Source organism: Diadema antillarum, unplaced genomic scaffold (assembly GCF_040938485.1).
Source record: "Diadema antillarum isolate AM-2024a unplaced genomic scaffold, OU_Dant_1.0 scf00000114, whole genome shotgun sequence".
In the NCBI taxonomy this organism is placed as follows: Eukaryota; Metazoa; Echinodermata; class Echinoidea; order Diadematoida; family Diadematidae; genus Diadema; species Diadema antillarum.
The window spans coordinates 2,362,905-2,389,842 of record NW_027271003.1 but is presented as its reverse complement, the minus strand read 5'-3'; the positions used below and the strand labels follow the sequence as shown (position 1 = coordinate 2,389,842).

At 39.0% G+C, this 26,938-nt stretch overlaps 1 protein-coding gene across 1 annotated transcript in view; it reads left to right on the top strand.

The window, feature by feature from the left end:
- Window positions 1-5,216: 5,216 nt before the first annotated feature.
- Window positions 5,217-26,938, top strand: part of LOC139719784 (uncharacterized) — a 65,597-nt gene continuing 43,875 nt past the window's right edge. The window contains exons 1-3 of the mRNA XM_071631169.1: window positions 5,217-5,482; window positions 18,984-19,176; window positions 25,306-25,415. Of these exons, the coding sequence (XP_071487270.1) occupies window positions 5,378-5,482; window positions 18,984-19,176; window positions 25,306-25,415 (408 nt within the window). The 5' untranslated portion in view covers window positions 5,217-5,377. The remainder of the gene's footprint in view (window positions 5,483-18,983; window positions 19,177-25,305; window positions 25,416-26,938) is intronic.

Here is a 26,938-nt window from a genome sequence, read left to right as displayed (position 1 = left end):
ATGAAACGGATCATCCCGAATTGATGGTATTAAATAAATCTAAAGTGAACAAGAAACATCAACTCATACTTTCAACTTTCAACTTTATTTTCACCTCCATCAAAATGAACAAAGAACTTTATGTACATTGCGTATACACGGGATATTTGTGATACAGAACAAAACTTGAAAAGGTACATAAGAAAATTATGAAAGTGAAAAGTAGATGTGATTACATCTTTGTTAAATACATAAAGCGTATAATACAAGTCAACTAAGGATGAGGATGGAAGTGGAGGGTCCCACTAAGAAGCAAAGCTTGTACGATATGGGACCCTCAGAAAAATACACAAAACATCAATATAAAACACAATAAACGAACCGATGTCAACTGACATCAAAATGATTGGGAAGAGGAAAAAGAGAGAAAAGGAAAGGAAAAAGAAGAGGAAAAAAAGAGAGGGGAGGCGGGGTCAAACGTCATTCTGCATAACACGTTCCCCTTCCTAAAAAAAAATAATAAAATAAAAAATATTGTTTACTTTCTTTCTCCGCTATTTGACATGTCCTGCCAGGATTCAAAATCTGCACCCCCCCCCCCTCCATAGAAACAAGAGGAAGAGTGTTTTTTTTTTTCCTCAGGGACTAGAATATTGTTTATGTCACCAGTAAAGATCTTAGCATGGGTAGACCTACAAATAATAATGATTTTAAAAAGAGAGCATTTTGGATTACTATTATTGGTTGTTACTTAGTTTGTTTGTTTGTTTGTTTTTGTTTTGTTTTGTTTTTGTTTGTTTTTAAGGGGGCAAGAAGGAAAGAAAATAAAGGAACGGAAAGCAGATCATTTTTTTAATACCAGAATTTTGCGACTGAATCACACAAAAAAAGGGAAAAAAATGAAAAAAATGTGTCATATGCCCCTAGCAGAGTATATTAAGCAATAATAATACACGTCTATGGTTGTATGTCGTCTCTAGCATGAAATGAAATGCTGCCCTCTACGGTATAATATTCTAGCCAAGTGGGTGTGGTCGGCGGTGTAGGAACCATAGTACACGGTAAGCCTATCAGTCCTGCAGCTGCAGTTGAGCTCTTCAGTTTATTGCAGGGACCGCGGAACCGGGGGGGGGGGGGGGGGGGGTGCAGCCGCCCCCCCCCCCCCCCCACACACACACACACACACTTTTGGCTCGTCAACAATAGGGGAAATCGAAAAAACAAAACGAAAGAACAAAAGATTCCGCCCTAGTTAGATTCTTCCCGTCTATTAAGCGAGGGGCTTGACCTTGACCCCCCCCCCCCCCTACACACAGACACAGACACATTGAAAAACGTTCCGCGGCCAAGTTTCTATCTGACGTGAACGTATTTCAGGTTAAAACTGACAGCATTCTTATCATAACTACCATACAAGGTAACTTTATTGGCGATCATTTGCACGGTCGGATGTCTGACTGGTTAAAGATAAAAATTGCGTGAAAGTCGATCCTGTGACTCGAAGATGTGATCCAGTATGATGCTTGCAGGGCAAAGGCACAACCACCAGCCCAAACTGATTGTCGGAAGTGCCGCAGTATCTCATAGAATACTGTACAACATATATAACGGTAGGGACTATATACACGTAATGAGTGGCCACTTAACAAACTTATTCATAATCAGTGGCGTAACTACGGGGGGGGGGCATGGGGGGAGGCACGTGCCCCCCCCCCCCCCCCCCCCCCCCCAATCCGCTGGTTAAAAAAAAGAAAAAAATGAAAAAAAACCTACCAAAATGGTAATTCAAGGGTTAGTAAACTGCTTTTGAAATCGACATGAAAGGATGATCAAGAAAAAATATATTTTTCTAAGATTTCTTTTAACCATATAATTAAAGAGGTATATATCATATAATGAAACATTGTTCAAAAAACCCGGGGACGACAAATTAAAAAGATTATGATTCAGCGTGATTCCTGGTTGGCATTGTGAATACAAGCAGGATGTGCGCAGTGTACTCAGAACATCGGAATGGCAAAAAGGTCGCTGCAATGTTGCGCAATGTGATGTTTGATAGGTTGTACACATTTGCTATCAAAGCTTGATCATTGATTTTGCAGTGTTGCTTTACAATGTCATACTAGTCTATATCAAAATGCCTTGCATTGCCAATAATAAGACTTGACCTTGGCTATTTCCTAACTTTTCCATCTATATGAAACACACACACTCACAATCACAAACAAATTAGGGGATGCTCTATATAAAGTGCAGATTTTGGACATCCTTCTCCCGCTTGGTCACTTCGACGCCCCTTCACTGGTCATACCTCCCCCAATCATGAACATAAACCGACACCCTTGACTACCAGTGGCGGATCCAGGGGCGCACCGGGCGCCCCCTCCCTCCAAAGCGAAAAAAATATATACACGTAGCTACAAACGACAGTTTTTGGACTGTATAAATGTCAAAATTTTCAAGCTCGCTCGCTTCGCTCGCTCGCATTTAACCGTTATATGCCATTCTCCTGATGTTACTGCCAGTAATTGCCAGCAGTTGCGCCCGGTGCGCCCCCCCCCCCCTGAATTTCCAAAGCGAAAAAATATAGCTACAAACGGCAGTTTTGGGACTGTAAAATGTCAAAATTTTCTAGCTCGCTCGCTTCGCTCGCTCGCATTTAATCGTTGTGCCATTCTCCTGATGTTACTGCCAGCAAGTGCCAGCAGTTGCGCTCGCTCGCATTTAATCGTTATGCAATTCTCCTGATGTTGCTGTCAGTAATTGCCAGCAGTTGCGCCTGATGCGCACCCTCCCCTTAATTTCCAAAGCGAAAAAATATAGCTACAAACAGCAGTTTGGGGACTATAAAATGTCAAAATGTTCAAGCTCGCTCGCTTCGCTCGCTCGCAGTTAACCGTTATACGCCATTCTCCTGATGTTTCTGCCAGTAATTGCCAGCAGTTGCGCCCGGTGCGCCCCCCCCCCCCCTGAATTTCCAAAGCGAAAAAATATAGCTACAAACGGCAGTTTTGGGACTGAAAAATGTCAAAATGTTTAAGCTCGCTCGCATTTAATCGTTATGCAATTCTCCTGATGTTGCTGTCAGTAATTGCCAGCAGTTGCGCCCGGTGCGCCCCCTCCCCTTAATTTCCAAAGCGAAAAAATATAGCTACAAACGGCAGTTTTGGGACTATAAAATGTCAAAATGTTCAAGCTCGCTCGCTTCGCTCGCTCGCATTTAACCGTTATATGCCATTCTCCTGATGTTACTGTCAGTAATTGCCAGCAGTTGCGCCCGGTGCGCCCCCCCCCCCCCTGAATTTCCAAAGCGAAAAAATATAGCTACAAACGGCAGTTTTGGGACTGTAAAATGTCAAAATTTTCAAGCTCGCTCGCTTCGCTCGCTCGCATTTAATCGTTATGCCATTCTCCTGATGTTACTGCCAGCAACTGCCAGCAGTTGCGCCCGGTGCAACCCCCTTAATTTCCAAAGCAAATATAATATATATATATATATATATTTATACTATTATATATAGCTATGCAAACGGCAGTTTGGAGACTGTAAAATGTCAAAATTTTCAAGCTCGCTCGCTCCGCTCGCTCGCATTTAATTGTACCGTTATGCAATTCTGATGTTGCTGCCATGAGGTGCCCCCCCCCCCAATGTCTTGACCCACGGTACGCCACTGTTCATAATGGTACATTAAATGAGTCTTACATCTCACGTTTACCGTGATTATGACAGACTTCGTCGGTTTTTCTATGAATAAAACGACTGGTATGAACAAGCGTGCAAGGTAATTGATGCATCTGAAGGCTAGTTTTATCATGAGTGAAAAGTTGCAAATTGTGATGGTTTTTTTCCCCAGGTAAAAACACGCACTAGCAGGAATCTCTATGCATTCATAGGCTCTTATATACGTAGGATCCGCCGCGTATTACACGACGCGTTATCTGCAAAGTCGTGATATTTTGTCTTTTCAGCACGTTCATAAATATATGCGTTATTTTACATTCCATGGTAATTTATGTAATTTTATGTGCCATAATTTGTCATCATTTTAGACGCAGGAAAGACGCATGAGACATTATTTAATAATATCAATTTACGTGTCATGATCACAAAATTAATGTAAAGTTAAAATGACTGAACACATGGCCTATATCTACATTGCTAACCAAAACAACCACCTCTCAAAAAAAACAACAATATGAAATTCACTGGGGCATTTAGACATTGAAATCGTATCCTCCCCCCCCCCCCCCCCCCACTGTCGCGCATTCTTAACTTGCTATATAGGGCCTACTGGTAGACATTTACAGAAGACGCCGCTCGTAGGCCTACATTCAAATGAAGTCTTTGCTACAGAAAATGTATTCTCTTTTACGATGGGAAAGGAAACGGACTCGAATGACATTTGATACATGCAAGAACAATAATATTTAGATCGTTCCCAAAGTAAGTGATCACTTATGTGTTGTTGTTGTTGTTGTTCCCCCCCCTTTTTTTTTTGTGATGTAAAAGAGTAGGTGGGAGTGTTGTAGGCCAGGTCATCATTATTGGGTGGGGCGTTTCCGGGTTGATTTAGAAGCCGTTATCTATGTAGTAATGAGCAATATATTTTTTTTTCAGTATACTTCAACATTCCATCACAACCGGAAAAATAGTATCGCGGCATATCTTCTTTGCTTTGTAAACACAGTTAGTAACCAGAATTGTGACGTTCCATGGCCAAGCCACGCTGGTACACATTGCTCACTTATGCGTCATATAGTTTGGGGAATCCATTACCACCTGAATGTACTTGCATAGCCACCACATACTGTACTAGTAACAGGTTGGAAATAGCAGCCTAACTAGAATCTGTGACGTAGTGGCGATATAGATAGCGCCGTCTTGTGAGCTAAAGAGGAGAGACACATTCCATTCAAATAATTGACGTGCGCATGCGTACTAGAAACGATACAACCCCATAATCTCGTCCATCGGCGTAAAGTGATCGCACCTTCATCAACCGTTCGTTTGCCTCAAACTCGAGTTTACCTTGCGATGTTTGTCTCGCCCGTCTACACTGGCGTCATCTACGTAAGAAGTGCATTGCTAGCAGCCCCTGCTCCCATACCTCTACCAACGCACGGCCGTCGTGGCCGTACCACCCCTCACGTACATTGATTGTATCGTCGGGTAGCTAGCACGCACCCACACACTGCATCATTACATACACAGTACCGAACCCACGTACGTACGGAAATTGGAAAACATCTTGAAAACCAATTGTGATCTCCGTCAAGTTGTTGCGGCGAGAAGCCAGCGATGAATTCTTGTTTTATTGGATTAACAGACCACAACAGCTGATTCGAGGATATTAACAGGAATTTCGGGACACGTCGAGTGACGCCAAATTGTGGAAAAATGGATCCCAGAAGTAGGGAAGAGGAGAGAATGCGGTTGCAGCGGGCCATTCAGGATTGGAATGCCACACGAATGGACCTGTTTGAAATTTCAGACCCTGATATGGTACGTGTGATTGGTGTGATTGATGCGTGTCTTGGTCCGTAAATGTCATCTCCTTCTTGATCTTTCATGCTACTTGCTAGCATCAGCTTGTTTGGGATCTGGTTTGCTGTTGTATTTGGCGTCCTACACTAGGATATAAAGAAAAACACACTCACAACAACTGGTGTGTAAAATTTATGTGTTTTTGTCCAGTGAAGTTCAAAAATTGGATGTGTGCAGCTGATGTGATGCAGTGTGTGATTGTATGTTGTGAGATTTTTACCTGCCTTACCCCTAACGTTAATAAATAGTAAATTTAATAGTATTACATAGGGGTAAGGCAGCTTCCAGCAGGTTTGGGTGCTCAGTTAGTATCGAACTGAGTTTTCAAGGATTGGTCAATATGAGGAACTTTTCAGTTATTTTAGAGCTACACGTGTGTACATTACACTCACCCAAATCAGATCAGTTCGGGAAACCCACTCACAAGGGGGGCCCCTCCTTATAAGTAACCCGTCCCCCTTATAAGTAACCCCGTCCCCCTTATAAGTAACCCCCGGGGCACCCCTTATAAGGAGTCTCCACGCTTTTTTGCAATGCAACGCGAAAATGAAAGGACTGCGGCAATTCGCTTGATTATGTCCATAAAGCTTGACAAGTTTCCTAGTTACTCACGAAATTTGAGCAAAATCGGTTTGAGGCATCATATCTAAAATCATGGATTTAAATGCGATGTCAAACGACCCATGCGAATGCTGAAATGCGAGCGATTACTGGCGTGAGTGTCGCCAGGCGCGGCGGCGCGGCAATGCTTGAGTGCAGACGTGGCGACTGAGTACGGTACTCAGTCGCCACGTCTGCACTCAAGCATTGCCGCGCCGCCGCGCCTGGCGACACCCACGCCAGTAATCGCTCGCATTTCAGCATTCGCATGGGTCGTTTGACATCGCATTTAAATCCATGATTTTAGATATGATGCCTCAAACCGATTTTGCTCAAATTTCGTGAGTAACTAGGAAACTTGTCAAGCTTTATGGACATAATCAAGCGAATTGCCGCAGTCCTTTCATTTTCGCGTTGCATTGCAAAAAAGCGTGGAGACTCCTTATAAGGGGTGCCCCGGGGGTTACTTATAAGGGGGACGGGGTTACTTATAAGGGGGACGGGTTACTTATAAGGAGGGGCCCCCCTTGTGAGTGGGTTTCCCGAACTGAGATTGCAAAATACTCGGAAGTCCACTCAAACATGTCGAACAAGTTGAAGTGAGAAGACTTAAATTTACCAAGCAAACTGAGTTAGTGAGTAGAGTAGTAACGGTTAGAGTCTATTTACTTACTGGCCTCGACAATGTGATGATTGAAGCCAAACTAGCTGAATCACATGACGTGTACCATACTATAAACCATTTGGTTTACAAGTTACAGCTTTCACCACCTGTGTGCTGGTGCCTGTGGCTGTAACTATACACAGCCCAGTCACTGTACATAGGTACAATGTACGTAGTATTCGCACAGCGTAGTAACAGCGTCTGGTCGGGCTACGTGGCTGTGAAATTACTGACCGGAAGATTGGTCTGTTGTTGTCAGGGATATGTTCCGCGGAGACTACAATACCATTAACACATACATGTGTATGTCTGGCTCCGCGTAATCCCCTCCTGTCTACAGAGGAGAGCCGTAAAAGTAAAAAAAAAATGATAGTAATTAAAAGACTCCTAAATTGGTTCAGTGCAATAAAAGATGTTTTCACATTTACATGTGCTGTCTTTGAGTTGACCTTTGGGTTTCACCATACCACTGCATCCTCCATCTACCGTCTGTATACTAACTAAGGACTACAGACTATAGTATTCTAAATACTATAGTGAGTATAGCATACAATGTACAAGTGACTATTCCAGCCCCTTCCCAAATAATTTTCATTGTACAACCTATGGTTAGACATTAGTGTGTTGTCCTCTTATTTCTAAAAAGGAGAGATGGATCTTATGTACATTGTACATTTCATTTCATTTTTTTTTCTTTATTTGTCCAAGTATTTAAAACATGGCAGGGAAATATGTAGGCTTAAATACTCCTTCAATTGTACAAAACATACAGTGATTCAACTAATCAGTACAGTATACTTTTCGCAATGCAGTTTGGCTGTTACATGTACATTGTAGCAAATCAGCAGTTGCTATCTACTTTGCTTCGGATACAGCTGTATTTCTTTTATGAGTACACTTAGTCCTCATACTTTAAAAGGGATGGCATAGTTTTGGTTGAGATGGGGGATTAAGATTCTGAAACCAAATTCAAATAGGCTACCTCTTGAAATGGAATATTAAAGAACATATAATTAATTTTAAAAGGAATTGTAATTTTATATGATGAAAATCAGTTTTGAAATGGCTGAGATATCCAAAAACACAGTAAAATGAAGCAGTTATCATAAAAGGTACGTAGGTCCAACATTTTATCAAGACCACTTTGTTTTTGGTATTTCAGCCATTTCAAAACCGATTTTCATCAAATAAACTGTGAATTCCGTAGAATTGTATGCGCTATCATATTTAATATAGAGGTTTCGTAAAGAGGTTTCCCATTTGACATTATCTCACATGAAAGCGGGGAACCTGAATCCCCATCTCAACCAAAACTCTACCATCCCTTTATTAATAGGGTGATGTGTTGTTTCTACTGTGAATACTGGTGGACAGAAGTCATCACTTGTCATGTTTGTACTGTACACTGTAGTACATGCAGTTGTACTGTATGCGAGGAAAAATTATGAGCAGTTGTGCTCCTAAAGATTTTGCACAGGGTACAGATATACAGTGTACAAATGTAAGTATCTAATTATGACAACAATAACAACAATAGAAATGTTCAAAAGAGGTGAAAGATACAATCTATTTGTACTTTTAGAAAAATCACAAAAAGTAAAAATCTTGAAGAGTACAGAGTTAAAGGGTACGGTACTTCAAGTGTGTAACATACAGATGTACTGACTTACACATGCAATATACAATCTTTACAGTCACTTGTAAAATTTGACAAAATTGCCATGTATTGTAACATTCTTACATGTACCACAAAGTTCTAGCTTTCTGAATGCAGGTCTTCATTCTCTTCCCCTTGTATTCTGCCACTCTTTTAATATACATGTATTCTCCATTGTACTTTTAGTGCTTTCAGAATTTGTTGCTTTTTTCATTAAAGAATGTAGACTGCATTATGTACATTCAGTTTATTGCAGAATATGCCTACAGCATGTACAGTACAATGTATCCATTTCAACTCAAAATAGTCCCTCACATACATTTGTACATTATAGTAACCTGATTGAGAGAAATGAGCCCACATTGTTCAATAACAGTAATTCATCATCTTGCCAACTCAGAAAACAGCTCTTCTTTACGTACAAATCCGTATATTTAATGTACATGTATCCAGAATATTGTATTCCCTGACAACCTGTATTGTACTGTACACTGTATGGTGTAACACCTGTACCTACATGTACAGTAGTTTCTCTTGCATGGATCCTTCTTCAAATCATTGTGCGAAAATAAACAAAGAAAAACAAAGAGAAATAAAACAAAAGTGGAAGTGAAGAGAGGATTCCTATAAGCTAGTTCGGAGTTCTTAAAGCTCATGGGCGCATTGGTACGAATGAACTTTCTCTTTTCTCAGTCGGTTAGGGGCACTTACAGATAACTCGTTTTAGAGCGACATAATGCATAAGCTTTACATAACAATATGGGATTCACAATCCTGTTCTGCGTAGACCAGATGAGCAGAACGATCCGTCAATTTACACTTGGGAAAGCATCCATTTCATTATTTTGCATTGAATGTATTGACAATCTCTTTCTGTTGATATTGCCAAATACCACTTTTGCTGTCACGTGGATGTACTGGCAAGCAGCATTTATAAGTATCTCATGAATAATCATTACATTACAGATGCTTTGATATCCCAGTGAATTTAAAAACCATTATGCCTGTTGGTCCGAATGACCTTGTTTCTGCTCATGCGCAAAGTGACTACAAACTTCTATGGTTCTACCTGATTAAAGAAATGTAGGAGTCATGTCCATGCAGTAGATCCACGCTGAGTACAGTAGATCACGTACATGGTAAGTTACCTTTCTACCCAAAAGTACAAATTAGGAAAGTTCTGTCATCATCACAAATCAATCCAATGTAATGAATTTCTGAGGATACTCATGCAAACTTGATGACAAAAAGTATGTAAATAGCAAAAAGATTCTAGCATAAATTGTAGATATTGGACTTGGATGCATTGTACTATATGCATTTTTGAAATTATGGGAATTACCAGTCTTGTTTTAGACAAACGTAAAGAAACACTTGCAAGAATAAAGTATTTCTTGTGAGTTTTATTGAATAAAAACCTTTTTGCAGCCATGAGAAATCTGCACTAGCTTGCATGTAAGGTACTGTAGAAGCCCTCTTATTAAAATTCTAGAAAATGTGAGATATCCGCAAAAAAAAAGAAGAAAAAAAAAGGGGGCCTACATGTATTTAAACAAATTTTATTTTGTAGTTTGTTGTAAATAATGATACCCATACTTTTGACACCAAAGTATGGAAAATGCTTTGATTTGATTGTACCATGAGAGTTCTGAATTTATAAAGCTGTCACTGTCCGTTCAGGTTCTGGTTGCTGTGTCCAAACCCAGTGAACAGACAACTGTATTAGGGGCATGGGGAAGCAATTCATTTGATTGATTTCCTGCATGGTGGGTGAGCCTGTAAGTATGTGTGGACAAATATGCAATCATCATTGCCTGTGAGTCACATAAAGTACAGTATAATGTGTTTGTGTAATTATGTCAACACTTCAAAGTTTAATTTCTTTTTTCAGTACTGCTGCCCAGGTGGGCATTTAATCATTGCTAATATAATCTTGCTACAGTTTTATCTCTACATGTACTTTCCCCCCATTTCTGTTATATTTTACAGTGATTGCAAAGTATAAATTGCATACTTTACAAGGTACAGTAGCATGGAGACTCTAACCAATTTCACGTGTAGATGAGCATTCATAAACTACAATTGTTCATACAACATTGTATTGTTGCAACGTAGAACTTGCATAAAGCCCTCCCCCCCCAAAAAAAAACAAAAACAAAAACAAAAACAAAAACAAAAACAAAACACAAAGCACAAAACACAAAAAACACCAAAAAAAAAAAACCAGCAGCAATCAAAACAAACAAGAAAAACAAACCAAAAACCGGACATTCAATATGACCCAAGTACAGGGGTACTACCATAGGAAGTTTGAGCCAAATTGATTTTTTTTTCCAACTGCAACTGTATGACTTTAAAGGTATTGTGTACCATCGGGAGCAGTGATTTAAAAATGTTTGAGTTGTCACAATTGATACTACAATTGTACAGGTACAGTTTGTAAGTGTACATGTGTAGGACAGTTATGTCACAAACATCCTACCATATAAAAAAATATTGCAATAAAGCGGCAGTTTGCATAAATGTTGGAGTATTAGGGCCTAATAGCCTATTGCTGTATATAATACAGTATGAGAAGTGGCTTTAATAAGTCAGTGACAGTACCCTGTACAGTGAAAAATGTCTAGCACATTTTACATTTGCCTTAGGCTTAAAAATTACAAGCTTGGTGAAGAACAAAACCTTTGATTGAGGAGAAGAAGGGATTAATTATTGAGCTATGATGTTCTAGATAAAACTTTGATCTTTCTGGGCAAAAAAGAACAGATGACAGTGTGGGTAAATGTCTGTGGAAGACCTGTATTGTGACGTTAGACAATGGCTGCAATTGTCAAGGAATGGCATTGGAATGTGGGCTGAAAAATACCACACAGGATTAGGTACGTACTCCCCCTGGAATGCCTATTGGTAGAAATGAGATTTAGGGATCAAACCCTATTTTCAATGCCAGCTGAGAGATACAGTGGTGGAATAGTGGCTTTGGACAGTAGAATAGACCAGTCTCATGTCGTGACAACAAATTGTTCTGCATGTACTGCAATTTTATGAAATATACATTGTAGGCAGTACATGTAAGTGTAGTTTGTGTGAATATTGTCAGTCCACAAGATACAAAAATAAGGGTGACATCTCATGAAATTTTATCCAGTTTGAAAGTGTTGCTATGAATTTAAAGTTTTGTAGTTGAGCTAAACCCACTTTTATCATACAGTGTACATTATGAGTACTCAGAGTCACCCATGTCCTGTTTGCAGCTTCTACTAACACGTGACCCAGATTCTGACAATATGAAACTGCTTTTCGATTTCTTGGCATCACATTTAATATTCAAACTTCTGATTGGCCAGTGTTGTGATTTGATAATTGAAAAGTTTTTTTGTTTGTTTAAACACATTGTACATCTACAGGAAATGTACCAGCAAATGAGATAAGTTTTAAAATCTTTGTTGTTACATCACGTGCAATCACTGTACAAAGTTGTATTTCCCTAGAAAGACCAAGTTCATTAATCCTGACATTCAGACACAGAAGCCTGAAATGTTTTATATTAAGACAATCAAATGGAATTTCCAGCCAGATGCTCCATGTCATATGCCTACATTTTTCCCCCTTTTTTTTCCCCACACACCCGTCCCTCCAATATTTAGCTGTTACGAATCTTACTGTAGTTCCTCCTTGGCTGTATGTGCAGTTATCTGTTCCTGTTGTGAATTTTAAATCTGGTAGTGCATAAAATGTACTATTTTTTTTTTTTTTTTTAATGAACAAGAAGCTGGAATATACTGGTGGGTGTCTGGGAAGGAGGAAGAGGAGTGATAGGATGCTGTTGATAGAAAAAAGGAGATACATTTTTATGGATGCAAACAAAAGACTGGTATGAGGAAGCAAGTGACATGGGTGAGACTGTACCAGAAACATCTGTAGAGGGAGTTCAGGGTGTGTTCAGCTCCCCCAAAGTCTCTTCCACATTGTTGTGCTACAAATCTTCTTGAGGCTAATAACAATGACTGCAGCAGGGGGAAGGAGTTGAAAAGGTTTTAGTCAAGATGTGTTTGGTTTAATAACAGAATTTCCGCAATACAGAAGCTCAGATTACATAGCTGTGTGTCTTCCTGCTGAAGCACTTGTCACTCTTGTAGTGCATTGCTAGTAATAGGGCAGAACAGAATGTAGCGAGATCCTGATTGTACTGTATCATATTTGCGAATTGTAGCTTGATCGTAAAATTTTGTTAGCATTCTTTTTAAATCTATTTTCACTGTTAAACTGAACTAGTGGAGCCCAATATGGGCATTCAGTCCATTTTGCGTCGCGGGCAGAAGAAGAAGACCCTCCGATATTCGTTCCCTCCCACGAACATCTCGAAATCCGCACCAGACTTGGCAGGTTCTCCGAGCAAGGCAAGTATTATTGCAGCTGCCAGTGCTAATGATGTGCAGACTGTTTGATGGCAGTAATTGCAGATTCATTGAGGTGACAAGCACTCGTCATCCCAAAATATGTGCTACTTAAAGTTCTCAAGACTGCCAACTCTATAACTGCCGTGACCGTTGCTGAAAATAATGACTGTCAATAGAGGCTATCTACTTTTTATACAGTTGTATGAGTGGTTGCTGATTCCCTACCAGTGTGTGTTGTGATATTTATTACATGTAGTTTGTGACATAAATGTATTGTGTTCTGTGGGTAAATGTGAACATATAGTTCCTGAAATTATCTCATGAGATACTGTAGTACGGTATTATTGAGTGCATTACTGTACTTGTGTAAGTACAAAATACAATTCACATTTTGTACGTTCCAGTGTTACACTGTATGCTGTACACATTGATTTGTAGGCCTACATTGTACATTGGTGTCTCAAAGGACTGTGCTTTGTTTTGTTAATACACACTAGTGTGTACAATGTATTGCTGATGCATACTCCTGAGAGTACCTGTACACTGCCTATACAGCATATGCCTAAAAAAAAAAGAAAAAAGAGGATGTGTTTTGTTTTCTTGTTCATTTAAACAAGTGAGAGCAGCCCAGAACCTATGTTTGTGTATTGGAGAACAGTCCTTCCTTGTCATGAATCAGGTCGTATACTACAGTAAGATCTGATATGTCGTGAAAGCCACGGGAGGGCATTTACAACTTGACCTGTACCAGTCCCCAAAGCCTACTGTGAACATTGCATTCTAACCTGTACATTTGTAGTGCATGTGTCCTGTAGAGAGTCAGCGAACATGGCCAGAAATATTGTGATGACAGTCCCATCCAATCAGCACTGTCATCAGTTTCTGTAGCCTCTGCCCTGTCAGGGAGGTGTCTGATAAAGAACATCTCCCAGCTGTCTTTGGGTCAGCTGGTAGGGTGTGGAGGGGATCTCAATACTCAATTTGTCAATAGAGGCAGTCCTACTCCGAGAGCATGATGCTTCAGATACAATTCAGTACAATTCAACTCTGATTAGTACCATCCTTTTCACCATCATGTCAAATTGAGTAGCCCAATTGTCAATTTCATATTTTTGTACAGATGACCATATATTGTATATAAAATTGTGTATTATTGTACATTTATTGTACACGGGATTCCTGAATTCCCCTGCCATACACTACACTGTAGTTTGAAATGTGACTACCTGGTAAGAATCATTGGTGTTGTAGGGCATTGTTTATTAATAGCTTCCTCTTTCAGGTTTGATAATCTGTATCGATAGTATTTGTACACGTGCACATCGTACAAATGTATTAGACATTGTTCATTTTGCATATAAAAAAATCACATTGAAAAAACGGAATGATTCATGCTGAAATGGTACATTTGTATTGCAATAGTACACAGCAACAACACAGCTGTACAAGGACCATGTACATACATGTATACAGGCTGGCCTACTGTAGATCGTGTAGTATTTTTTAATGATTGTGAACCGTTGTTTGTTTGTTTGGTTGGTTTGTTGTTGTTGTTGTTGTTGTTTTTCTTTTAATCATGTGAATACCCAGGGCTACCACCGTACCAGCCTACATTTTCTTCGCATGGTGCATTGTTCAACTGTACATCATGTTTGCTAAAATTTACCTTGCCAGAGTATAAGTTTTGGAACTTGCATCTTGTGCTAATCAAGATGTTGTCTTCTCCTTCATTTCCTAGTACCCCCTCACATTAATGATACATTTTATGAACCACCATACTGTCAGTAGTGTACTTCTTCAGATATCAAATACAGTAGGCTAAAATAGAAAATGCTTTGCCAAAGAGGGTGCTGTATTACAGACATTGATATTGAGATTGTCACTCAATTCAGATGATGGCTATACCAGCAACGAGCCAGGTTTCACCCCTTGACTTGACACTGATTGAAGACACACACCTCAACCTAGTGGTATGGCAATGTCATTTACTCTGACTGTGCACTCGTGTGTGTATAGGCCTACATTGTTTGTTACATGTACACATTTTCCATATTTAGAACCGATATCACAGAGAAAGAGTTTTTTTTTTTAAAATATTGTAAATTCACCCTCTTGATGCACTGTATGATAATGAATGGCCATTGACACTAGCCAGCTACATTATAATTTTACAAATACTGTAAAAGTGAAAATATTTGTGATACAAACAGGAAAATTTTCCTGCAACCAGAAGCTACATATAATGTAGTGCAAAAATAAAAGCATGCAAATATCATGCTGTGATGTTCCAATAGTTTACATTGTATGTCCTGATTCTACGGAAATATAAAAAACACGCTAAATTCTTCTCACCAGGCCAAATGCGAAAATTACTCACGCAAAAATATCTACTCTTACAGGACCACTTGTTCATGTTATACAAATATGTACATGTACATGTATGTAAATTTTGTGTCTAATCTTGTACTTACAATATATTTCAGAACATACATTTTTGCGAAGATTAGACTCATCTCACAAATATGTAAAATATTCATGTATACCCAGATAAGTTCCTGTCACACTTTTTAAAAATGTAAATATGTGTCATTGACTGTACATGTTTCAAAGTACAAGTACAACATGTTCAGGTGGTGATTTACTCTGCAAAAAAATAGATGCCCCTCCTCAGAAAAATATGTGAATCATATTTATTTGTAATGTCATATTTCAATGATGTCACCAGGACTGTGTGATCACTCTTCATTCTACCAAAGATCTACATTGTACATTGTACATTGTAGTTTTTATGCTCCACTTGTGTATGAAATGAGCAGATGTGATAAGTTTACACAAAATGGTACAGTGTATTTTAAGGTTGCTCTTGTGAGTTCTTTGATGTGATAGTACAGTTGTACCGTAGTCAGCCTTGAATGCTTTTATGTATGAACAACTACAATTGTATACTTTAGAGGAGTATGCATCTCTGGACATCGCAATATTGTTCGAGGATCACCACATAATTACAATGTGTGATAGTGTGATGCCTAAACCGTGATGTACATGTATGAAAGTTTTTAGCATGGAACATACTGATGTCAAAGTGGCATTTTAGTTGGTATGAAGTCACGTCTACTGTGTGAACGAGTGTGTGTACAGTGTCTTTTTTTTTTCTTACAGTTCACATAGCATTCTGCATACTGTAGGCTCGTAAGCGTTGTTTATTGTACCCACTATGTGGGAGTTCCATTGTGTCCCACACAATGAGGTCATGGGAGGTGGGCAAAGGTGTGCAGTCAGTGAGCCTATCATTTGGTGGGAATCTACAGTATGTACGTATGCATGCCTGGAGCTGAAGTGTGCAAAGCAATGTACACACTTGTACACTCAGCACTCTGACTCACGATTTTATAGTAGCGTTGATTCTACACCGGACGCCTGTTTATTACCATTTACAGTATACGTTGTACACTGTACATTAAAAAATAGGCAGTTCTAAAGCAACATCTATTCATTTTCTTGTTTACATAATGTGTAATAGATTGACTGTACAATGTACACTCTACAAGCTGTAGGTCTACCCATTGGGTAAACCATGTAATACATTTTCAGGTTTAAAGCAATTAAGTTGATCATTTGAATTTTAAATGTCTCCCAAATACTTGAACCAAATCAAGACGAACATTTTGTGTACTGTAAAGAACAAAGTGTAGATCTACTTTTATGGTGTACTTCTACTGAAATTATTAAATGAATCAAACAGTAGAAATCCTTTTCCACCAACCAGCAAGTTTGGTGTGATATTAAAGTGTCTATGATTCCATGCAGCAATATGTTTTACCGGTACATGACTACAAGTACTGTAGCAACAACAACCTTAGTGCACAATCATGGTGTTTGATAGATCTTTGGAAAACTTTGGAATCAGTTACAATTGTATCTATTCAATTACTTCAACTGACATCAACAGAAACATTCAATACCAAACTGAAAGCATCTTCTCACATTTGAGGAGATCATTAGTTACTGCGATCCATAATGTTCAGAAAATTGTGTTCTTACTTGTAATTCCAATGTATGTGTCTGCTTGTTATGATTAGTTTGTTTGTTGCATGTATTTTCTTCCCAGTTTTCATGTTTTGTACATGAGAACTACTTTGCTTGAAGCGCCATGAGCACTGAAAAGGGGGGGGGGGGAGGGAGAATTGGTTAGGGGAAATTCAAGCTTTTGTGAGAACCATGTAACCTTTTGTGTGTTTATCCTCCAGATCTGACTCAGCTAGGTGTATTAAAAAGGCCGTTACAAACAAACAGGTCAATAAGACCTTATTTTTGCACCCAACTGCAGGCGCCATTGTTGTTGGCTAATCTCTTCCATAGCCATTCTGAGTGTGGATTGGTGTAGAGAATGGAGGAGATTTCCTCTCAGCTTGCTATGGGTGTGTGTGGTGTGGGGGACCCTGCCCCAGTTGTTTCCCTCAACGGTACTAGTGGTCATGCTACAGTGCAGCGTGGCTTGTGTGTGCGTGTGAGCGTATTATGTGTCAGTGTGTGTGTGTGTGTGTTCACAGCGTGAGGACTTTTGATGGTCAACAAGTACAAAACATAGAACGGACAGATCAATACTCCTGGGCTCACTTTGATGCTATGCTATTGTAAACTTGTATGACACAGTGCCAGACTTACTAACGTGTGAACGATTTGAGATGGAACTGTCCTTGTTTGAACTGTTTAATGCTTTCTCACACTATTACAATGTACATGTACACAAGAAGATTATGCTCAGCTAGTGAAGAGTGTTATAAATATAAAAGTTTGTGCCTAATGGGGCTCGGACAATTACAGATGCTTTTTTTATGGGGAGGCATGCATGCATGTCAGTTATTGCATTTCAGAATGAGTTTGGTGGCTTGAGATAAGTTTAGAATCAGGTGATATTATTTTTATGCTCTCAAAGAGATCAAAGAAAAAATGCTTCCTTGTGAACACACTAAAAGAACGACTAATTACTGCATTCTTGGCTGAGCTACATTGTAAAAGCACATTCCATTTCATGACATAATACACTACAAGGGGGAACTTTGGGCAATAGCAGGAAATGCCTTGTGATTTTGGCTCAGAATCAGATGACCACTGCCTACTGACCATTACAAATGACTCTTTGATGACTGATTGTAGAATTGACATGGGGCTCTGATCTTCCAAGAATGCTTGCCAGAGCTGGTAATGGTGAATCATACAATACTCTACAATGTATCCATGCCAAATTAGTAGCTTAAACCAGAATGAAAACAGAACAAAGCTACACTGTACATTTGTGAATCATACCGGTAAAACGACAGCGCTTTCATTGATATTACTGTAGGCCTATACACTAAAACAACTGTACACAGTACATTTCTGTAGTCTAGATATTTTGCTTTAGGTATGGTTGTGAGTTGTAACGCTTGGATACATTTTACAATGTAGAGTCACAAATAACCACCACTTTCTCTGTAGAAGAAGGAATGAAGGGGGATATTCTGGTAATAGTGGTAGAAAGTATGTGATTTGATAGTGTACATGTGTGGAATGTATGTGGGAGGATGTATCTCTCATCGAGCAGCAAAGGGTCAACCCGATGAGTGATCTGACTCAGTTTTTCCTCTATTCATTTTCTGTTGGAAGAAGCACATGTACTGTAGGCCTACATGTATGTAGTCTGTTTCATCCAGAGTTTGAGGTTTGATGCTGGAGTAAAAATCTGGACATATTGTGTATTTGATACATTGTACATGTACATTGCACAAAGTACTGTACCTGTAAGCTGTTATTTTCGCATACAAATATTTTACCATCGGACCAGTGCCAGTGTGCAGCATTGGTTTGGAACTACTGTAATCCTATGGTGCAACTACAAATGTACTGTTCAAAATTTCCCTAAAGATGATCTACATTGTAAAGGTGACAGAGATGTGTTGGGTTTGATTCAGATGAGATTTATTATCTATGCATGGGAATCCTTTGCTCTTTCTCTTTTTCGTCGTACGAGTCCCAGTGTGCAAAATATATGGTGTGCACAGTGTCAGTTGCATTGATGTCGTTTGTACTCTCAAAGATGTCAAAATGTAATTTACTCACTTTCATAAAGTTTCCTTCTCTCTCACTCGCTGTACACAGAGTCTGGAATTTCACGGGGTTATGCGATTCTTCTTCCAAGATGCCGATAAATCCTCCAACTCAAAGTGTATCCGCGTCTCCAGCACTGCCACCGCCAGGGATGTCATTAACAGTCTCATTGAAAAGTTTCACCCTGATATGAGGATGCTCTCAATCCCCGACTATGCCCTCTATGAACTGCAGAGAGACCAAGGTGGGTAGCATTTGTTTGTTTGTTTGCTTGTTTTTTTGTTTGTTTGTTTGTTTGGTTTTTTTGGGGGGGAGGGGTTGAATATCCTTTGATTTTGGGCCAAAGACAACAACGGACTTGATGCCTTGTCAGGGCTACACCCCCTCCCCCCTAAATACTGATGAGTGATAAGGTTATAGTAAAGATTAGGGTTAGACTAGTTTTGAGTTAGGGTTAGGAGTAGGTTCAGGATTAGGTTTAGGTTTAGGGTCAGGGGAAGGGTCCAGAATAATTGTCGGGGGGGGGGGGGGGGGGGTAGGGGGTAGTTGCCCTAGAACCACTGATGGACTTTACACTGAATCCCATGTCTGCAGATACAGTGTAATTCTAAACATTTTCCTATGCATAAATCTTTGCTAAGTTTTGCGAGGAGCCAAGATTCACAGTTCTATTCTACAGGACTTTGTAAAGTACGCAAAGGTGTTTGCCTGATCAGTGTATTGGATGGCAGGGGCAATTTGTGAAAGTTTCACACTGTAAAAAAGGCCGACAGCTGCAGTTTGCGAAATTTTTCATGCCCCCAAAAGTTTCTGATTTTACAGTGGTCACGATAATATGAATGATAGTAGGGTTTTCGAATGATGATTTGAGTAGAAGTAAACTATAATAAAAATTTTGTTATAATAGTGACAATGATAATGATGATTATGATTTGAGGAAGCGAAATCGGGGCAAAAATTAAAAAAACTGAGTGATTTTGATTTGGTTTTTCGAGAAGATTACTTTATAAAATGCCTCGCAAATGGGGACAACTTCAGACACCTCTCAAAGCTTTAAAGACAGTCTCCACTTTCTACATGAAATTCACAAATTGCTCAAAATCATGTCACATGCAAGAACCATTTAAAAACAGACAGCAGGCACGCATCACGTGCGTGTGTCTATTTCGTTTTTTGTGTACTGAGTATTTGTGCAGTGAGTGGCCAATTTACGTATCGAGTGAAGAACCAAATGCAGTTAGCCTGAAGCTGGGGCTTGGCTCGCTACCAATGACTGCGACCTAATTGGCCGTAGTTATTACTTCATCATGGCGGCATGCAGCTCCGGGGATCGCCAATAATCAGTCCAATTTGGGAATACTCCGTGCGTCCATTTGGCTTACTCCATGCTGGTTCAAGCTCGGTCTTTTTTTTTTTTGTGGGGGGGGGGGGGGGAGGGTGTCGACCTTGTCTGTGACTTAGCATCATGAGCAGTGCGGTTGTGATGGTCCCATGCAGACAGATAATATTCTTTGCGGAAAAAAAAAATGCTTCTTGAAATTAGGCTATGAATAGTAAAAGGAAATTCGGTCTTAGGAAATGGAAAAAAAAATGTGATGACGATTTTTTTTTTTTTGGGGGGGGGGGGGGGGGGGCAATGGGTAGGGGATAGGGAAAACAGTCAGGTTTTGTGTACATACATTGTAGTATACAATACGTACCCGTAATCTCTTACACAGTCTTCAGTCGTAGTTTCATTTCGAATGATTGGTGTGTTGAATATTGATCGTAGCGATAGTGATGCAAATAACTGAACAGAGAAAAAGAATCATTGAATGTAATTTGTTCATACAAATGACAAATATTAAAGTGCATCTTTCTTGTTTCACTCATTACATTTGTCTGCCAGAATTATTATTGAGAGGGGAAAAACAAAGCAAAATTGCAATCCTCAGTAGTGAAGGGAGCAAAACAAAAGTGTAGCAGGCACATGGAATAAGGTGCTACATAACCATACAACCCATCAATACACAATGTCAGAGGCAATGGTAGCCATCATGTAATTATGATATTTATTGGTCGTTGCCACAGCTGGGTATCCCATTTTCATTTGATACAACTACATGTTTAAACTGTACACACAGCATGCACCACAAAGAAGTATGCAGAATTGGCTGACCACTTGACCAAACAAACTTTATAATAGCAAGCTTTGGCTGCAGTCACTGACAGTTCATATACTTTATATGCCGTATAATTAGTAAGTCTAAATTTTTCACAGATGAGGACTTCCCGAAGAAAATTTTTAAGTGGTTGAATCCATGATTGTAGAGTTCAGTAGGGAATCAAGATAGTGTGTACACTGTACCTTGCGTTCATGTCAAGATCAAAGTTAATACTTTTTGCGTCTTGTAACATTCACGAAATTCAGGAAGCCACAAAATTTAAACCCACAAAATTTATGGTGTACAGCACCTTTTCCTATGGATTTCCAAGGAACACAATTTGTATCTATTTCATGTACAGTGTATTTTGATATTGATATTTTGTATTTCGTCATAGTATTCGTAGCATACTGATCTGTTTTACTGTGGCATTCAGAGATGTTACATTACAGAAATTCATGCACGAAATCTTATCCCACAAGGATTATCACATTTCTCTGGAGCCACTCTGGCCTAGATACAGTACATCACAAGAGTCTTGTGGACTCAACCACATGTAGGTGCCTACTTTCCACAATAGGACTGCATATCATGATAATGTTTTGTGTATGGTCAGGTACATGTATTCAACACACACACACACATGAACATACGAGTTTTCATCTGTCCTTTATATAATACACTGTATATGACATGCATTGCTACACAAAAAGGACAATTTGATGTCTGAAAGCAATTTGTGAAAGCATCAGTTAACCCTTTCTGTGCCAGGGGCTTTGGGCAGTGTTTACAATGCTATGGGGTTTTATGTGCTAATCAGCACTCAAAGAACACCAAGGGTTATTGAAGTAATGTACTGTACATGGCCTATTACATCCTTATATTACCAAGTATGTGAGCCTGGTTAAGAGGCACTCCATGAGGTGTAATCCCATGCTTTCCATCTCATCTTGTCGGAGGACTCAAAACCGTCGCGTTCCTCCAAGTCTCCCCTAAACAAAAGGCGAGCCAAGGGCGAGTATTTTCGTTAGGGTCACGTGACGGGGGACATGTGATCCCACAAAGAAATGGGGTCTTGCTGAGAGACGGATGAAAGGTGAAATTTCATCCCCAGTCACCTTTCCGCACCGGAGCGGCTGTGGCGCGGCAGACAAAAAATGACACCTGTAGTCTTATAGAAGGAAACTTACACATTGTTCCAAATTTCTCCAGGAAATAATTTTGTGTGAGCAAATCATGTGGCAGCACTCATTATACACCAATTGGAGTTTGATAATGACCTTGTGGTTTCATATACCATGCTTCTAGAAAGTACATTTAAGCTGATGATAATTACTTTCATGTGTGTATGAGACCAAATTTTGTACCAGATATTACATTATTATAGAATGTCAAGTTCATACTGTATGTGTGTCTTTGCAAGACTACCGTGCCAGTTGTGTACATTCACTACCCAAAAGTAACATTTCTCTTTGACTAAAGAATGAAGTTTGACTATGTGCAGTTTTCATGGTAAAAAAAAAAGAAAAAAGAAAACTAGCAGCAACTTCAATACACTGCGTCTTCGGGCCTACATTCAGAACAGAAAAAAAGTATCACTTACATTTGTTATTCTAATATCAAAGTTACATTGTTAGTTGTTACTTGATTCTTTTCATTAAAATTTTGATGCCAAAATGTTGATTGCAAGTAACTCATTGCTGAAGAAAAAAAGTTTGCTTTCAGTTTTATGAAATGATATTGATTACTCTTTTACATCATGTCTGACTTTGTGGAGAAAGTTTGATAATTTTAACTGAGATGAAATATCCCATTTAATTTTTAACTCTACATGTGTAGTGGACAAGTTCTCACAGCCAGGAACACTGTTTCTGTGTACAGTACCGCTATCAAGAGTAATACACTGTATGATGTACGAGAAGGAGAAAAGAAACAAGCTTGCAACAAGTATCTCATTTAAAGAGCTTGGTTCTTGTCCCCAGCACCTGTTTATTGGAAGTGAAATATGCCCTTACAGTTTATCAGTGCTTGCCCATAGCTGGCAGTAACCTTGTAGTGACCTCTAGATCCCTGTAAGGTCATAGATATGGTATGTCTGACCAGATATACTGCAGAGAGCGTGGGAACGTCCCCAGTCATTCCTTAGAACTTTCCCTAGAGTACCGGTAAGAAATCGGGGAAAATGTTACTTTTGTGGTGCACTGACACTCTACACCATGATAGTAAACACAGTACAGGTTGTAGTAGGGAAAACCATCACTCAGAGAAAACGTGGCTAAGCATCAACCAGATATTAGATTTCACAAAGCTGTGAATAAGATATCAATAGCATACTTATGTTGAAGATTGAAAGTAATGAAGGTTTTGATGAGGTAAACACCATAAGTGAAAATAGTTGAATTAATTTTCATAATAGACATGAACATGTTTGTTAGAATTTTTATGACTTTATGGCACGTCCAGTCATAGTGTAAGTAGAGAATTATATCAAAATTCTTCTTTCTTGTGCCATAATGTTCGTCATCTTCCTCTTTTTCTTTTTCTTTTTCTTTTTTTTTTTGTACTGGCAAAGAATTTCAGCCTATTTTATGTGAACAGAAATTTTTCAGAGATTTCTGTGCTTGTGTTTAACGCCAGTTTCTGAACATTACGAATATTTTCCTATTCTAATAAGAGAGGGAAAAAAGCAATGAAGGGCAACACATTGATGTCACCATTCAATATGTTACACTTTTTATTTTATAATATACAATGTACAAATTGTAGGATTACAGTATACAAAATGGTACTGAGCTACATAAAGATTTATAATTAGCTACAGTGTACAATACTTACTATATACTGCAACTAAAGGATTTACCTGTATGAAGAATCCTTAATGTGAATTTAAACATTGTTGAAGGAGTCCTTACAGCTACAAAATGTACATTTGTTTGTATCTGCCCTTGGCCATGGCCCCACCCTGCCTGAACCACAACCCCACCTTCAATTGTACCCTGGTGCCAAGCCACACTCTTTTTTAGCAATGCCCCTCAATTGCAGAGTATGAGGGCCTCCCCATGATAAACTACTGTATTGGGGTCTTCCATTTGATCTTCTAGTATTAATAGAGGATGAGTCTGGGTTGACTGTGGCATGTAAAACATGAACTGTAGTTTACGGGCCTGCATGTACAACACGTACATTTTGCAAGATTGATTGGTAAGAGATAAAAAGGTGATAACAAATTTGCAGCCTGTGGAAAGGTGACATACTTGACATCTAGGCATTTTGCTGGGGCTGTATGTGGCGATAAATTCTAGAATTGGATGTGAACTACACGGATAGCAGTTCTGGATATAAAATGTGTGATATGCGCATGAGTACAATGCACTACAGTATGGAAGCTGAAATGGTGCATGTACATGTAGGGACCTGTATACAGTATGCTCATACTACAACAGAGGTTAGCACGTTTTTTCATGAAACTTGAGATTGTTTCTGTAGAAAATTCATGATGTGACAAAGTGATGGAGAAAAATTTAAGATATTAGTCTCGGATATTGAAAGATTGTTAAAAATTGTAAAATAAATAGTGAAGAAAATGTTGGTCAATACTGCATTTTGCTCTATTTTGACAGTAATTCTTGATGTCAATTAAAGGACTTTCACATTGTACAGTGTAGCTGTGTCTATCAAAGTTTTATAATGCTCTTCTATAGGGTAAAGTAGGCCTACATTTCCCTTTTATGACCCTAATTTTGTGCAATGATGCACTGCCCTGCATTTTGCTTGTATAATTAGTTTCATGCAGTACAATTTATTTTACTTCTCCAACACACTATGACTGGATGAGTTTGCATGCTGCAACTGCATAGAAACAACATTGAACTGCAGTGTAAGATGCTGATCTACATGTAGAAGTAACATCACTCGCAGTGTGGGAATTACCACCAACAATTTCATACTTTTGGCTCACTGCAATTCTGTTTCTCTGTCATACAACCATGTACTGTAAAACGATTGTTCACATGCATTTTAATTTCGGGAATTTCGTGAGTGGCAACATTCGCAAAATTAAAATGCACACGAAAGTTCTTGCCTACACAATATGCATTGGATGCCAGTGGCAGGTCAAAATTTCATGCTGCGAGAAAGGCAGTCGGTTCCAATTCACGAACTTTTCATGCCGCGAATATATCGTGTTTGACAGTATGTTTATTTCATTTATCCACACACCATTGCATTAGATGACCGCAAGCTGCAGGATGAGGAAAGACCACTGTACGTCCAGCTCAACTGGACAAAAGACTTGAAGGAGGGACGCTTTCTCCTGAGACAGGTCAATGACCCCACAAAGGTACAGGATTCTGAAAGTCACAAATATTGTACTATACACGTGCATGTATGAAAAAAAACAAAAGAGGGCAGCATTGATTTGTGTATCCATGGGGATGTGGAGGTATGTGTATAATGTGGATGTGTTTTTGTGTGAATAAGTTCTCGTGATGGGAATGTGAGTGGATGAATGTTGCACGTATTATGTAAATTTACTCAATAATCCCCACTTCTTCCTATCTTAAATCTGGCTGTAATGTTAATGGCACAAGTTGTCAGCAGTCACCCTTTAACAATAAAGAAAGTTGCGATGAAAGGAAAAAAACAAAAAATCTTAAATTGCAAATACATGTATAGCCAATGTCCTACTATTCTGTCCTCTGCAAATTTTGTGGATATTGTGGGAGGCATTGTGTCGAAGGACAAGGACAATACAAACCTCCAATATTTCCATGCAAGGACAGTTGGCTGTTGTTAAGCGCCATGCTGTGAGAACAATCCTGTACCAGCCTACATGTAGATGCCAAGGAGATACAACGCACCATCAAAGCCATAATTCTGAGTCCCTGCAATATTAAAGTGTCAAATGATACAAACTTTTTCTGCATTCCTACTGTGGATCACCCCCCCCCCCCAAAGATACAATTTGTACTTTTAACACGTACAGTAGGCCCCTACTCACATACACTGTAGTAATAGGTGGGTGTGTGTGTGTTTGAAAAAGAAAAAAAAAATCCATAAAAAACAAGAAAAAAATATTTCACCTGTTGTCTGTTCTCTATTCTCAATTATTGTATGAGAGATGGACAAAATCTTTTTTTTAGTAATAATTCTGTTCCAATTGGTTCCAATTTGTTGAGCCACATGTTTAAACATTTTTGCGGACTCATTTCATTTCAGTCTTGGTAGATTATTTTTCTTTGTAACTGTGGCTATTCGATATCAAGTCTTTTTTATACTCGGATCTTTCTCTATCAAAACAAGAACAAAAACACTTTAAACATCTTCAGTGTTTTACAAGCCCATTGCAGTTACAACAGTCACAGAATGCTTGCTGGAATCAAACATTTTTCAATGATTTGTTACATGGAAAAAAAAGAAGAAAAAAACAACACTGAAAATTGCTATTGCCTGTTCACCGGAAATGCATTCATAGAGCAGTAAAGACGAACAATCAGAATATTTACAGAGATGTGAGTATTTAAAGATACTGTGGATTAGTTTGTTTTGTATTATTGAGGGCAAAAGTTCACCATTCTATTAAATAGGGCAAATTTCCAATATAATCCCTGATGGCCTAGGAATGCACACCAGACACATGTCTCTATAGAAAACTACAAGAAAACAATAAGTGCATTCATGTGTACACTTGGATTATTCCTGTGACAGATGATTTTCAGTCACAATACAAAATTTGTAAATAAGTGCCATTTTGACCCATATTTCACCTTCAGCCTGGCCAGAAGCTAAGAATTTGACTGTCTGTTTATTGGAATCTTTCATCTTCTTCTCTCTTTTTTTTTTTTTTTTTTTTGTCTATTTCAG